General features: G+C 38.2%; 1 protein-coding gene across 1 annotated transcript; it reads right to left on the bottom strand.

The window, feature by feature from the left end:
* Window positions 1–366: 366 nt before the first annotated feature.
* uchl1 (ubiquitin carboxyl-terminal esterase L1 (ubiquitin thiolesterase)) lies at window positions 367–12,768 on the bottom strand. Its single transcript, XM_063042456.1, has 9 exons — window positions 12,736–12,768; window positions 12,625–12,636; window positions 12,181–12,309; window positions 7,223–7,373; window positions 6,896–6,981; window positions 6,759–6,806; window positions 4,560–4,629; window positions 3,132–3,190; window positions 367–2,906 (listed from the first exon to the last, which is right to left on the bottom strand). Exons 1-9 carry the CDS (start codon window positions 12,766–12,768, stop codon window positions 2,820–2,822), a joined length of 675 nt encoding a protein of 224 aa, XP_062898526.1. The 3' UTR covers window positions 367–2,819.
* Window positions 12,769–13,949: the final 1,181 nt, after the last annotated feature.

The raw sequence follows: 13,949 nt of genomic DNA on the forward strand, positions 1-13,949 counted from the left end.
CCGCAAGGAGGCACAGAAGCCTGAAGGCACACACTCCGATTCAGCAGCAACTTCTTCCCCTCTGCCACCCAATTTCTAAATGGACATTGAAACCATGAACACCGTCTCACTACTGTTTTTGTTTGTTATCTTGCACCACTTAATTTAACATATATACTTAATGTAACTCAGGCACTCTTCCTCATTTATCATGCATTTCATTGTACTCATGATGTTGTGAAACTCGTAACTTTACATATGCCAGTGATGTTAAATCTGATCAAAACCTCAAAGGCAAATGGAGGCTAAAAACAAACAAGCTGCAAGTAAAGATATGCCATTGGCTTCAATAATTTTCACCTTGTGTAACTAATTACAATACACATCTTAAACGGTTGCAGTGATTTTATTTCAGATATTATGCAGCTGTAAAAATTAGGCACAATGTGGGATTAAGCCGCATTTCCAGTTTCTGCAGACAAATTTGAGGCAAAGTACAACAGTCCAGCACTAAATCAAGTAGCTTTTACCAGTCTACTGCAGTGTTCACAAGGTGGATGCTCAAAAATTTATGACTGCTTTTGAATACAACTACAAATATTTTCTATTCAATACTGCCCAAGATAGAAATTCTGCAGAAATACAGTGCCTTGAAAAAGTATTCATCCCCAACTATTTTCACATTTTATTGTCTCATTTTCTAAATTTAAAATATTGGAAGATTTAAGCCAATCTACAAGACATTGTGCATCAAGTCAAATCAGAAATACTAAAACCTGTCAATTTATTAAAAATTAAAAACCAAAATTGTGAGGCTGATAAAGTATTCATCAACTTTCCTCAGGTGCAATATATTACCTTAACAACTTCCCCAATTTGTTTGATGTAGAAAATTGAAGGATCCCGTTTTCAATGAATTCATAAGAATATTCCTTCTTTCTGTGAAGGCCAACAGTATGGCAGATTTTCAACAGACAAAGCCAGAATAGCATTCAAGACAAGTCAGGAAGATTAAAAAAAAAGTGAAGCACAAATCTGGGGAAGGGTACAAGACCATCTCAAAGGCACTGAACATACCTCCAAGCTCAGTGCAGTCCATCATGAAAAAGTGGGGAAAAAAAAGAAACTACAGCCATAGTGTAGGTCAAGCCATCCCTGTGAACTTAAGACACTGAAGAAAGGCATTTTAAGAGGCTACTCTGATCCCAACAGTCAGAGTTAGCAGCAGAAGTCAGTGGCTGCAACTGGAGAAAAAGATCATGGTTCCCCACTCTAAGGCTTTGTATAAAAAGGGTTTTTAAATGGAAAAGTGGCAAGGAAGTAGTCTCGGCTTAAAAACATCTTTGCCCATAAAGATGTTGCAAAGTTTCACTTAGGAGATACTGTAAAGATGTGAAAGTAGGTCTTGTCAGATGAGACAAAATTGGAACATTTTGGCTCAGCACTAAACAGTGCATGGGCATAAATCTAATGCTGTGTATCGCCCAGGTAACACCATCCCTACTGTAAAATATAGTGGAGGCAACATCATGCAATGGGGATTGAGGACTGCTCCAAGAACAGAAGTTCAGTCATGCACAAGTCAACTGCAACATTGAGGAGAGTACTTTGCAGACAAAGAATGAACCAAGCTTAGACAAGACCAATGTGGTCTACAAAATCCAATGCAGGGATTGTAGCAAATATTACATCAGCCAAATTGTGAGAAACCTCTCCATAAGAATCCACAAATATCATCTGGCTGTAAAGCAATATGACGACCTCTCCCTAGTCTCCACCCATGAAGATCAAGGGGCACAAACTCAACTGGGCATCAGTGAGTTATTGCACGAAGCAAACACATAGCATGCAGGAGAATTCCTAGAAGCATGGTTTTCCATGAACAATTCTGTAGACAAATTGCTTACAGGCGTCTATCCTATTTACGAGCCGATGCAGGCAAAATTCCAGACGACAACACACAAAGTTTGCCACACAGCCAATCAGCGATGAGATTTCCTTCTCACATCACAACTGAGTTTCTGAAATGTTGATTCAGCTGATTGTCATTTTTATAAAGGCCAAGCATTTGGAGGACACCACAATCAACAGCACATTGACAATGTCTCTTTGCATGTTGATCAAATGTTTGCAAGTAAATCAAGATGGGGGGTGGTGGGGCAAACTCAATCCCCCCACCCCGCACACAAAGCCAGTTAGTCCTGCAGCAGGACAACCCAAAGCACACTGCCAGAGCAACCATGAAGTGGCTTCAACTGAAGAAAATTGATATCCTTGAGTGGCCCAGTGCAAGTAATGACCTTAACCCAATTGAACATCTGTTCCAAGACCTCAAGATTGCTGTCCAACACTGCTCCCCAACTAAACTGGCACAGCTTGAGCAATTTTCCCAAGGAGGAATAGGCAAATCTTGCCCCATCACATTGTACCAAGCTAATAGAGACATCCAAAAAGACTACTAGCTGTAACAACTGCAAGAGGTGGTTCAATTAAGTACTGAGCAAAGGGGGAATGAATACTTTTGAACTGCTGACATTTCAGTTCTTGAATTTAGATTTTCATGCTTAACAATTTGTCCAAAATAAACATGTGGTTCACAAATACTCAACTAAATTGATCAAAATCCCTCATCGTAATACTCATTTATGAGAGGTTGGGAGCTGAAAATATCTGCAAGGCACTGTACTAACCATTGAACTTCAACCATTCTTACTATACGTGTAAAAAGGCTGCACTTAAACTTCTTCAATATACACAAGTGATTTAAGCTAAAACATTGAGCTTAGAATAGCAATTTAAACTGCAGTGCTGTGCTTATTGTTTACTTCCCCATCCCCCATTCATGAGGCTTTGCAAAGTGCCACAGCAGTAAAGCGAACTTCTCCTTGATCACGTTCCATGAATTGTCTGCATATTTTTGCTGCATCCTGCAAAAACAATTCTTAATATTAAAAAAGCAGATTCCCAGAAGCACTGAATTTACCAACCAAATTGTAATTCTTTTTCTTGCATGCTGATTACTCAAACGTTTGTTCATATTCAATATATGCAACTAAGTTAATGAGATCCCGACCAAGATAAATTTAGATTTTTACCAATTATAAAACATGAAGTTGTGGAGTCAAGAGTTAAAATTGAGTTCAGTAGCTCACCTGCATTAAACTATCTTTTGATGTTTCTCCATGGTCAATTGGAAATGGCATCCTTCCATCTTTAAAAAAAAGTAAAATGTGTAGGGCATTATAAATGAGCATAATAAGGCCACTGATGAAAAAGGCCATTCAACTAGACAAAAGCCAAAGCAACTTGCTAAAAAAGTTAACTGTTCATATAGTGGGAACTCCAGAATTTAAATGACAAGCATTATTGAACGACTACCTTAACGTTAACTACTGCCAGTTATCCAAAACCTCAAACTTAAAACAAAAACTGCAAGTTCAACTGTCACCACATCGATAGAGCTGCCCTGTATGCACAACTGTTTGTTTACTTCTGTGGTTTAGTACCCAGTGCCAAATTAAATAGTGGATTCTCATTAATTGGGACACATTGGGATCAGTACATTTTGGCTCAATTAGCCAAGGCTTCCTGGATATAATTAAAAGGTACAAGGAACTACCATTTAACTGAGTAAAAAAATTAATTAAATGGAATACAGAACTTAGTTCCAGGTTAGACAGAGGAATTCATCTGCCATGTTCTTTTGATTATGAAAAATACATCAGCACTGACACCCAGTGCAGATAATGCACTGCTTTCATAACCTGATTTAGACAATTGCATCCTCCAGATCACCTTTTATATTGTTTCATTAAAGATGATCATCGATATCTTTATAATTCCCAACTTGAAATAGTGAAATCATTTCATTTTCTTTCCTGGCCATCTCTGGCATCTCCAAGCCTCAACGCTTGAAACCACAGTGAGCAAAACAGGTCAGAATTGCCTCACCGCTTATTTCTTGACAACTTTCAGTGACCCAAAAAAAAAAAACAACTTTTTGAACACAAACACATGCAAATGATGCTACTTAAAAACCAATTACTTAAGCATAGTGTAGCATCTAATAGCCACACAAGTGCACGTGATTGATGCTAGTTAGAAATTACTCAGCAAGTCTCCTGTCCCAATTAAATGAAGGGAATTCCAGCTATTTTGAATTAATTTGTTCTTTTAGTATTGCCCCAATTAAATAGCTGCCCTGATTAACTATTGGCCCAATTAAATGAAATCCACAGTACAACCATTTCATAAACAAGAGAAAATCTACAGATGCTGGAAATCTAAGCAACACACAAAAAGCTGCAGGAACTCAACAGGCCAGGTAGCATCTATGGAAAAAAGTACATTTGACGTTTCAGCCCAAAATGTCGATTGTACTTTATTTCTCCCCCTCATAGATACTGCCTGGCCTGCCGAGTTCCTCCAGCATTTTGTGTGTGTATCACCATTTCTTGTCAGCACTTATGCTTGGGCATCTAATATTGGATGTTGTGCACCAGTCACCAAGTTGTGTAGTTAGCTTATAGTTTGAAATAAAATGTAATAGTGACAAGCAATTTTGTGCAAGACAGTGTTACCTAGTTCATAGAGGTGTCCATCTACGCCAACAAAAGTGATAAAATGGAAGTTCGTACCATCTTCATGCAACTACGAAGAAACAATAATTACTGCATGACATTTTATCCAACTATATTCAGATACTGGCTGTTACACCAGTAATCTTAAACTAGTTCTAGATCACTGATCCAAGGACTTGTTAACCCTCATGATATCAGGTAAATTTTGATTAATCTGAGAACTTCAAGGCTTCTATTTAGAGCTTGGAATCAAGTATACTGTGGACTCAATTGTTCATAGTAAAAACTGGATTAGAACTGCAAGGCAGACTCAAAGGCTTGCAAAAGGGACAAGCCTAGACTAAGTGTATGGATAACAAGTGGGATACAGAGATGAGGGGAGATCTTTCAAATACTAGAAAGCCTGAATACAGTAGACAGAGAGGAATCTTCCATTTGTATGAGAGCTTGTGATTGATGACATAACCCAAAATGGAAAAAAGGAACATCCCTTTAAAGCAGACTAGGTGGTGGTGAATCTGTAGCATTTATTGCCACATAGGGCTGTGGAGGCCAAGTCATTGGGTACATTCAAGGCAGAGACTGATACATTCTTGACTGGGAAGGGGTTAAGGATTTTGGAGTGGGGAGAAGATAGATTGAGAGAATACTTTAAAAGGAAGAAATGTCACCTATGATTGAGTGGCAGAATGGACTCAAATGGGCTAAATGGTTCCCATACCTTGTGTTTTATGGTACAGCCGGAGATCAGCTATGGGGAGCTAGCAAGAGGAAGAACAGCAAAACTACAAAATGTTACAAAGATGAGAGGATCCTAATACACAAGCTTAGCATACAAATATAGCAAGCAATTAAGATGAAACCATGACCTTTGATGCAGGATTCAGGATACAAAATTAGGGAAATTTCAATGCCACTTTACAAGGAACAAAAAAAAACACCTGGCATAGTGCACACTTTTAGTTTCCATATAAAGTAATCATCCTAGTAGTCAAAAACCATTCATAGAAACATCTGAAATTGAATCCTAATTGAGAAATGATTGATTAGAATTAAAATAATTAGAGGGATTCCCTGGGGTGGGGGGTTTAAGGAAAGGGACAAGAGTCTTTGAATATTGGTTCTTCACCTAATGGGAGATAATTTTAAAATGAGGGGTCCATTTAAGTATATGCATTTTTCTACCCAAAAGCTTACTGTAGTGGGAGACAAGCGCGTATTTTGAACACAAGGGAGTTGATGTTTCGAAAGACTTAGTAAGTGGTGTCCAGGCCAAGACTAGATTAGCAACAATCTTACAGAACGGCTACTCTCAATTTTTAATCTAGATCTACGGACACTTTTGTATCATGAACAAAAGTCAGCTTGGTTTAGGTCGGTAGCAAGTTCCTCACAAGTGCAGTATATGATATGAATCACCTGTTCATTTGTCCAAGAGTAACATTTTCAATGTGCACCACTAAAAAAAACACCAGCCAGCTAATAAGGTTGGTGTATTGTGGCATGTCTGGATTCACACTCAGTTGCACAGAAAATAGCAGTGGAGGAAGCCACATGACACTGTAGTCCATACTTCCCCCAACCCAAAGGATAGTTACACAAGTGCAACTGAGTTTTAGTCTGGTATTGTCATTGCAAGTTTTGATGAAAATAAACAGTGCAAGAATTGTCATCTTGATAATAAAGATTTGTACCAACTAGAAACATCTTTATAACAGGAGCGGGATAAATTGATTATTAGTATTCATCTGATGACCAAAGGGGAAGAGTTCTCCATCATCGCACATTGAATGAACACAAAGCTTTAGTCAAGTAGGAAACTAGAACCTGGTATCCATAGTTAAACCCCATGTGGAAGGAAAAACCAAAGTTGTCTTGATCCACTTTGGAAATACTGTAAACCTATCTATTCCAAGGATGGGTAGAGAACATCTGATTGCGCTAGTATCAATTTGGAAAAGCAAACTAAAATTCAGTGTCATTTTAAAGTTTTGTAACCAAAATGCAGAATTCCCCAGTTAGTTCTACTATATTGGCATAGTGCAGTTTATTAAACCTTGTTAGCAAGTTGCAGAATTACAGAGCCCTCCCACGTCCATTAACAGAACTGCAACTGTTACCAAAGCAGTTTCCAGTTTCAAGATGCAAAGACATAAAATAATAGCTTTATTCAAATGTCAGTATAGTGCATCTTCTTACCCGACACTCTCCTTCATCTGCAGTGGCATCATGTGCTGCACGTATCTCCTACACAGAAAATTCAGATAGCTTAGTGAAGCCTGATAATTCAGTTTAGCTTTGCAAAGATACCCAAATCTTGGAAATTTAAAGATCACCTCATTTTGTTCTAATTGCTTTGCTCTTTCCTTAGCTGAAAGATCTGCAGTTCCATTGAGAAATTTCTTCAATATTGAACCTTCAACTGCAAAAAACAAGATATTACTCTGAAGGCACATATTCAATTAAAGAACCCCCACCCAAACTTCATTAGAATAAGCAAAGCTGATTAAAGGTGTAACCTCAGGGAATATATAATAGCCATTTAATGCACAGCTTTAAATGTGTAGGCATGAGCTTACTAGACTTGTGAAAAAATATTGCTTTCCTTCACAAAACTTGAGTAAAATTGGACAGCACATTAAAATCTTAGCAAGCAATCTTACCAAACTCAAGTTTATCTTGATTGTTGGCAACAGTGTTCACAAGTGCAATAGTGCCACAGGAATTTGAAATAGACTGTGCCACAAAGTAGATTTTTGAGTCAATGCCCTTCCCACTCAGTTCTGAAGTTTGACGGTTTCTGTGCGATTCATGCTGTGTGGGAAGAAAAACAGCATTAGCAAACTGCATTTTTATTCTGTGCCAAAGCAATGATATCTGCAACTCTGCTCCATTATTCAGCAAGGTGACAGATCCTGCATCTGCTGCCTGCAATCTTACTCCCATTGAGGGCAATCTAGAACAAGAATTGATGCAAGAGTCTGTGGACTGATGTCTACAATAAGAAACAATTGTCAGACTGCCAGGACTAAAATGAGTGCACCTCTTACTGGAGCACATCTATGCTGTTCTAACCTTGTATATACACTGTGTAGTCATAACCACACAGAAATTCTTGACTTGTCACATTATATGTTTCCTACTTGAATAGGCCTTTGAACTGACAATAATGACTAGAATCTCTTGCAGCAAATTCAAGATGCAGTTGCATTGTTTACTGGAGAGGAAGATTACTGGAATAGAACAAAATTTAGGATTCAGTGATGAAGTTAAGAAATTTATGCACATTTGTTTTCAAAACAACCTTCAAAGTGACAACTGTCAATCACAAACTATTAGGAGGTACAACAAGGAAAATAACCATGATTTCACATAATTAGTAGAAGGCTGAGCAACTTAATTATAGACTTTCAATAATCCTGTTCCCTTCAAGTTTCTCTAGCATCTTGACTAAGCTTATTGCACCGCAGATTGACATTTAAGTTTGTGTTGAATTACTACTATGTATTAACGACACAACCAATGGCAAGAAAGGATCAGTTATACTGTAGTGGAAGATGCAACAAAAACTTTCCCCCCAATCTCAATATGCAAACTAAGAACAACCGAAGTTAATTTGATCACATGACCATGACTGTGGCCATTACTATGTGGCTAACCTTAGCTCAAACACCATCTATAAATTTACCACTGACACAGTTGTTGGCAGAATTTCAGATAAGGATATTGGACACAATGTCAGCAAGACCAAGGAATTGATTGTGGACTTCAGGAAAGGGAAGTCAAGAGTACACACACCAGTCTTCAGAGGGATCAGCAATGAAAAGGGTGAGCAATTTCAAGTTCCTGAGTGTCCACATCTCCAAAAATCTATCCTAAGCCCAACATATTGATGTAATTACGAAGAACGACAGCAGCTACATTTCATTAGGAGTTTGAGGAAACTTAGTATGTCAGTAAAGACTCGTGCAGATTTCTATAGATGTTCCTTAAGGTTGTTATAGCTGGTAATGAGGACAAGCTCCCAATACACATTAAATGTTCCTATGTTGTGCACCTCAAATAGCTTCCACCAGTTCCAGCTCCTGGCCTTCACATATGGCTTAGCTTCTAAGCCTGGCAGAACTGTTTCCACTGTCAGAAGTAAAGGCAAGTTATTGGCACCTTAAAACCAGTCGCTTCAGCTGAGGTTGGCAACTCATCAAGAAAGAAAATTGATTTCAAATCTCCACTGCTTTGCATGAGTGGCTACACCTACTCATAGGCAAGGCTTCGGGCGTAAACCAAAAGGGAAAAATTGTAAGCTTGAGGTCCTAAGGCAGCTCTACGTTGAGTTAAACACTGACTGGCAATTCCTGCAACATGACTGGTGCCAAATTGTATTGGTCTCTTTGTATCTTTGTGTTCATCAGGTGCACAGAGAGGGGAAGTTTGCTACATGGGTTACAGCTTGCTGCCCATATTGTACTGTCCAGGCTTGCAAGCATGCCCTTTTCTCATTACCACCAAGGTAGTGGTATAGGAGCCTATAGCCATTTCAGGAACAACTTCTCCTCCAGATTTATGAACAAACAATGAACCACATTGCTGTATTTTCCTCTTAACACTAAATTTTATATACATTTCTTGTTGTAATGTTTTTAAAATTATGTATTGCACTGTACTGCTGCAAAACAAATTTCAGGATATGCCAGTGATATCAAACCTGAAAAATGCCAACCAGGTTACAGGCATGACTAGCTCCACAGCAACAGTTCTGTAATTAAATGTTGCATGATATTACATCAAGGACACAACAAGAGAAAAACAAATGTTGTGAGTTTATAATTTAAATTTCAGTATCAGAGCAATGAATAAAATTATTTCTGCAAGCTACAATGACAGGTCTATCCCTCACCAAGCTCAATAGTAGCAACCTTTTGAAATACAGAATTTCTGGTTTAAAATCTTTGGCACTGAAGGCTCCAATTAAATCAATGCAAATATAAAGGGAGATAAGTGTTGCTTAATCTCAGGAAAGTACAAGGTCATATGAAAACTAAGATAAACCAGCTGCCTGTGTGGAAGATTCAAATCAAGCCTTCAATGCCCACAAGTCAGTATGATCAAATACACAAATTCCTGTTACACATTCCAGCTTGGTACATCTCATGACAGAAAAAAGATGATGCTGCTTTACTAGCAGCTTCTGGCCCATTCAAATATTAACTTCAATAGTTTCCTCAATAGGCAGCTTCAGCCTTTGGGATCAAGTATTACTGCAGACCAGACATTTACTCCAACAAATCCAAAACCATACGAATAACTATTAGGGCCACAAATATACTCCAGCCACAAGTAATCAGGTTGGCTCTTTACTCTTACATTGAGAGAGCATTTGTTATATTTAGAATTAAAGACTTGGTCACCAATGGTGGAATGACTAATTAGTAATTCTAAAACAGGAGAATGGGGGGGGGGGGGGAAGAGCCTGTTTTGGGTACAAGTTCAAAATCTAATTAAGCCAATGACTTTAGTGCTGTGACGTTCAATGTAGGAATCAAACAGATAAAAACTTACTTCATGTAAGTGTGTATCCAACAGAAAGGATAACCAGCAAGATAGAAGAGATTGACAAGTATAATAAATCATAGGAATTTTACTATGTTGAGAACCAGATTTCATATCACTGGCTTGAAATTTGTTGCTTTCTGGCAGCATTCCATTGTAATACAATACATATAAATTACAATATGTATTCAAAAAACTAAATTAGGTAGTGCAAAAAAAAAGGGGGGGAATTCTGAGGTAGTGCTCATGTGTTCATTGTCCAGTCATATGATGGCACAGGGGAAAGCTGTTCCTGAAATGTTGAGTGTGTGGCTTCAGGCTCCTGAAACACGTCCTTGATGGTAGCTTTGAGGAGAGGGCATGTCTTGAGTGATTGGAGTCCCTAATGATGGATGTTGCCTTTGAGGCATTGCCTTTTGAAGTTGTCCTGGATACTGGGGAGGCTAGTGCCCACGATGAAGCTGGCAGAGATGACTGCTTGCTGCAGCTTTTTCTAATCCTATGCATTGGCCACTCCTTACCAGACCATGATGAAACCAGTTAGAATACTCTCCACGGTACATCTAGATATTTGTGAGCATCTCGGGCAACACACCAATTCTCCTCAAACTCTTAATGAAATATACGCACTGTCATGTCTTCTTTGTATTTGCTTCAATACTTTGGACCCAGGATAGACCTTCAGAGATGCTGACATTCAAGCATGAAATTGTTCATCCTTTCCACTGCTGATCCCTCGATGAGGAACTGGTATGTGTTCCCTTAACTTTCCCTTTCTGAAGTCAACAATCAATTCCTTGGTTTTACTGACATCTGAGTACAAGATCGCTGCTGCACCACCACTCAACCAGCTGATCAATCTCACTCATTTGTCTTGTCACCATCCGAAATTCTGCCAATAATTGCTATGTCATTAGTAAATCAATAGATGCCATTTAACCTGACCCTAGCCACACAATCATGGGAAGGTTGACATCAAAGTACAACAGTCTTTTAGAAAGGATAATTAAATACATGTCAATGCCTGTATTTTGATCTTTATTCACCCAGACAAAAACAATCAGTTTAGTTTTATTACACCACACTCATTCCAACCACTCCAGGAATGAATGCTAATGATGAAAGTACATTCAAAGTTTTCAAACTACTTCCAAGGGCAAATTTAGATCTTCAATTCTCACAATGACCAACATTTGTTACTGATAATAGAAGTAACAGATTTGAGTTCAGTTTGAAAAGACAAATCCTTCCCTGCAGGGCATCCTTAACTAGGGTTTTAATTCAACATATAAAATGAGCTCATGGTTATAATGCACTTCCTCCCTCCCTCATACATCTATCCCTTACAAACATGAATTTGTAATCAAGTAGTTAAATTTGTACTTTATATATAAAAAAAGAGGCAGTAACAAAAGCTTGCCTTTTTAGAAAAAATACTTGTAAATGGAATAGTTTGTTTTAAATTGTAGGCATTTCACCTGCCTCCTGGTCTGACCAGAACAGAATGGAGATTCCTCATGAGAAATCTTTGCCATTGCTTAAAGAAAAAAAAGCAAAATCTTTGTTTACCAATGTGGTTAATTAATTGTTTGCACAAGGTCAGAAAGGATAATCATTTGGTTGTCATGGCTAAGATTAGCACCTTAAAAAGGCAAAATTTACAAGCCTGGGTAGGACGAGGCAATTATTCCACCCAAATTATTAGCAGTGAAGATAGCATTGAAATGGGATTTCATTGGAAAGAAAATCTTATTTTAGGGAGACATTTCAGGATCATTCCAGAAGCCTGTTTGCCTTACATTAAAAGGGCTAAGAAATACAAATCTCTTATCTGCAAAAGTATTATCTATGGATATTGTATTACTATTCTAAGAGAAACAAGGATATTTTGCTTCATCTACTGTTGGAAAATACACCAATTTCAGACATAAGGTTGATCTATACACGCAATTTAAGTCTCCGCCTGTTTTGAATAATTGCTTGAAAAAATTAAGTTTGTATTTAGCGTTGCCAAGTTCACGGTGGTTTAACACAGTACCAGGGATGAACACACTTGAAGACGGTGCCGTACCTGTTGACTGAGAGGAAAGAGAAGCAGCAGGGCGCATACGGGCGATGGTACCATGGATAGGGATTCGTTTTCCAGACCCAACACATCTACGAACTTCCAACTGGAAGCCACACCCAGACGAGAGAGGCACTATGCAGAAAGCAAGACTTTTAACACGAGGACTATTAAAATATTTCATGTTATTAGATCCAAATGGCAAATTAGAAGCCAAGTCTATATGTCTAACGTGATAGAAATTCAAATGGTGCATCCATAATTGGAAATTTACTCATGACCGCGCCCTTTTAATATTTGAGTTAAATATTTGTATGTACATGCAAGATAGAGAAAATAAATGAACCCCTTTATTTTGTTTAACTTAAAAGAGCATCCGAAGACATCTGTAAATCAAACGAGGTCGTTGAATCCCTGTCGAATTTGATGCTGATTCTGTTGCGCACTTACTTTATTCAGCGTCTGCAATATATATAAAAAAATAAAGTCAACATGGTTACATTTCAGCAAAATAAACCATTAAAATGGAATCCTCTGCTATACCTAAAGAATGGTACTTACCTCGGGGTTGATTTCCATTGCTTTCCACTCCATTGTTGCAGTGTTTCGGACCAAACCTGAGGAAAGAGCTCCGGCAGTAGACGTGTGAGTGCAGAACGATCTACCAGCCAGACGCACTGGGCGGGGCTTTAATACCCACACCGGAGTTAATCCACTGCGGAATGGGGGGGGGGGTGGCGATGCTTAAAAAAAAGATCGGATCAGATGAGTTCATCAAGATACTGCCGAACACCTGCGGCTCCTTCCTCCGTCAGAGAGCTCGGGCTAGCCAGCGAAAGCTGTGAGAGTTTCCGGTTGCCTTTCATCTCCTGTACCTACCAGCCCCGCGTGTCGTTAGCACAGTCCAAGTCTCCTGATCCGCCCGGAGAAGACACTGTACCGTCTCTGAAAATAGAAGGGCACCAGTATCTCTGCTAGCTAGGAGTTTCTTAGAAGCGAAGTTGTAATACCCTGCAAAGGGCCTTCTGGTTCGGGTAATGGTGCACTGATAGTACGCAATGCGCATTTTCACTGTAAAGAAACGTTGATAGCGAAGCGCTGACCAGACCAGTGTTGTGTGAAACATTGGGGTGCACTGTCTTGTTAAAACTAACAAGAGTTGCCAAGTCCACTATAATTCACTAGGCATGTCGATCTGTTTCATAGATCTCTAGAAGCATACAAAATATTTTTCTTGTCCAGTAACAGGGTGCATGTAATGCTTTGTACGCATGATTTCTAATTGACATTAAAACTAAATGTAAGTACAAAAATCAATTTGTCCTTTTTTTGTGACATCACCGATACAGTTGTGAAATGGTTAAGGAAAAATAACAAGCATTTGAAGGTTAGGAGTCTGGGAATTGTATATGAAATTGAATGTGGAAATTTTGCCCTTCATCTTTTGAATTATTTGGCTGTTATGAGTTATCATAAATGGATTAAATAATCAAATGCGAATATAGCTGATCCATAACTATGTATTCTTAGAATTAAACCAAGTTTCAACAAATGGCTTATTTTTATGAATATGTTACAGTATTTATCAAGTTGTACATGTTTACATCTGCAGGAACTAAAGTTTTGTTATAAAATATAAAAGCTACCATCTCACTGTATTAAAATGTAGATTAATCTTAAAGAATACTATATTGACAATAGAATCTTGAGTTTCAGAATTAGATCTTAAGAAAAATTATTTTTGAAATACAATAATTTTAACTTTATATTTGTTA

The sequence above is a fragment of the Mobula hypostoma genome, chromosome 3 (assembly GCF_963921235.1).
Source record: "Mobula hypostoma chromosome 3, sMobHyp1.1, whole genome shotgun sequence".
Classification (NCBI taxonomy): Eukaryota; Metazoa; Chordata; class Chondrichthyes; order Myliobatiformes; family Myliobatidae; genus Mobula; species Mobula hypostoma.

What these genes read in the sequence shown, in the direction of transcription:
- uchl1 (XM_063042456.1), bottom strand. Translation starts at nt 12,768, where the DNA reads ATGGAGTGGAAAGCAATGGAAATCAACCCCGAG. An exon ending in TCTTTCCTCTCAGTCAACAG is followed by an intron (nt 7,374 to 12,180) that starts GTACGGCACCGT and finishes CTTCCCACACAG; the next exon opens with CATGAATCGCACAGAAACCG. An exon ending in TCAAGATAAACTTGAGTTTG is followed by an intron (nt 6,982 to 7,222) that starts GTAAGATTGCTT and finishes TGTTTTTTGCAG; the next exon opens with TTGAAGGTTCAATATTGAAG.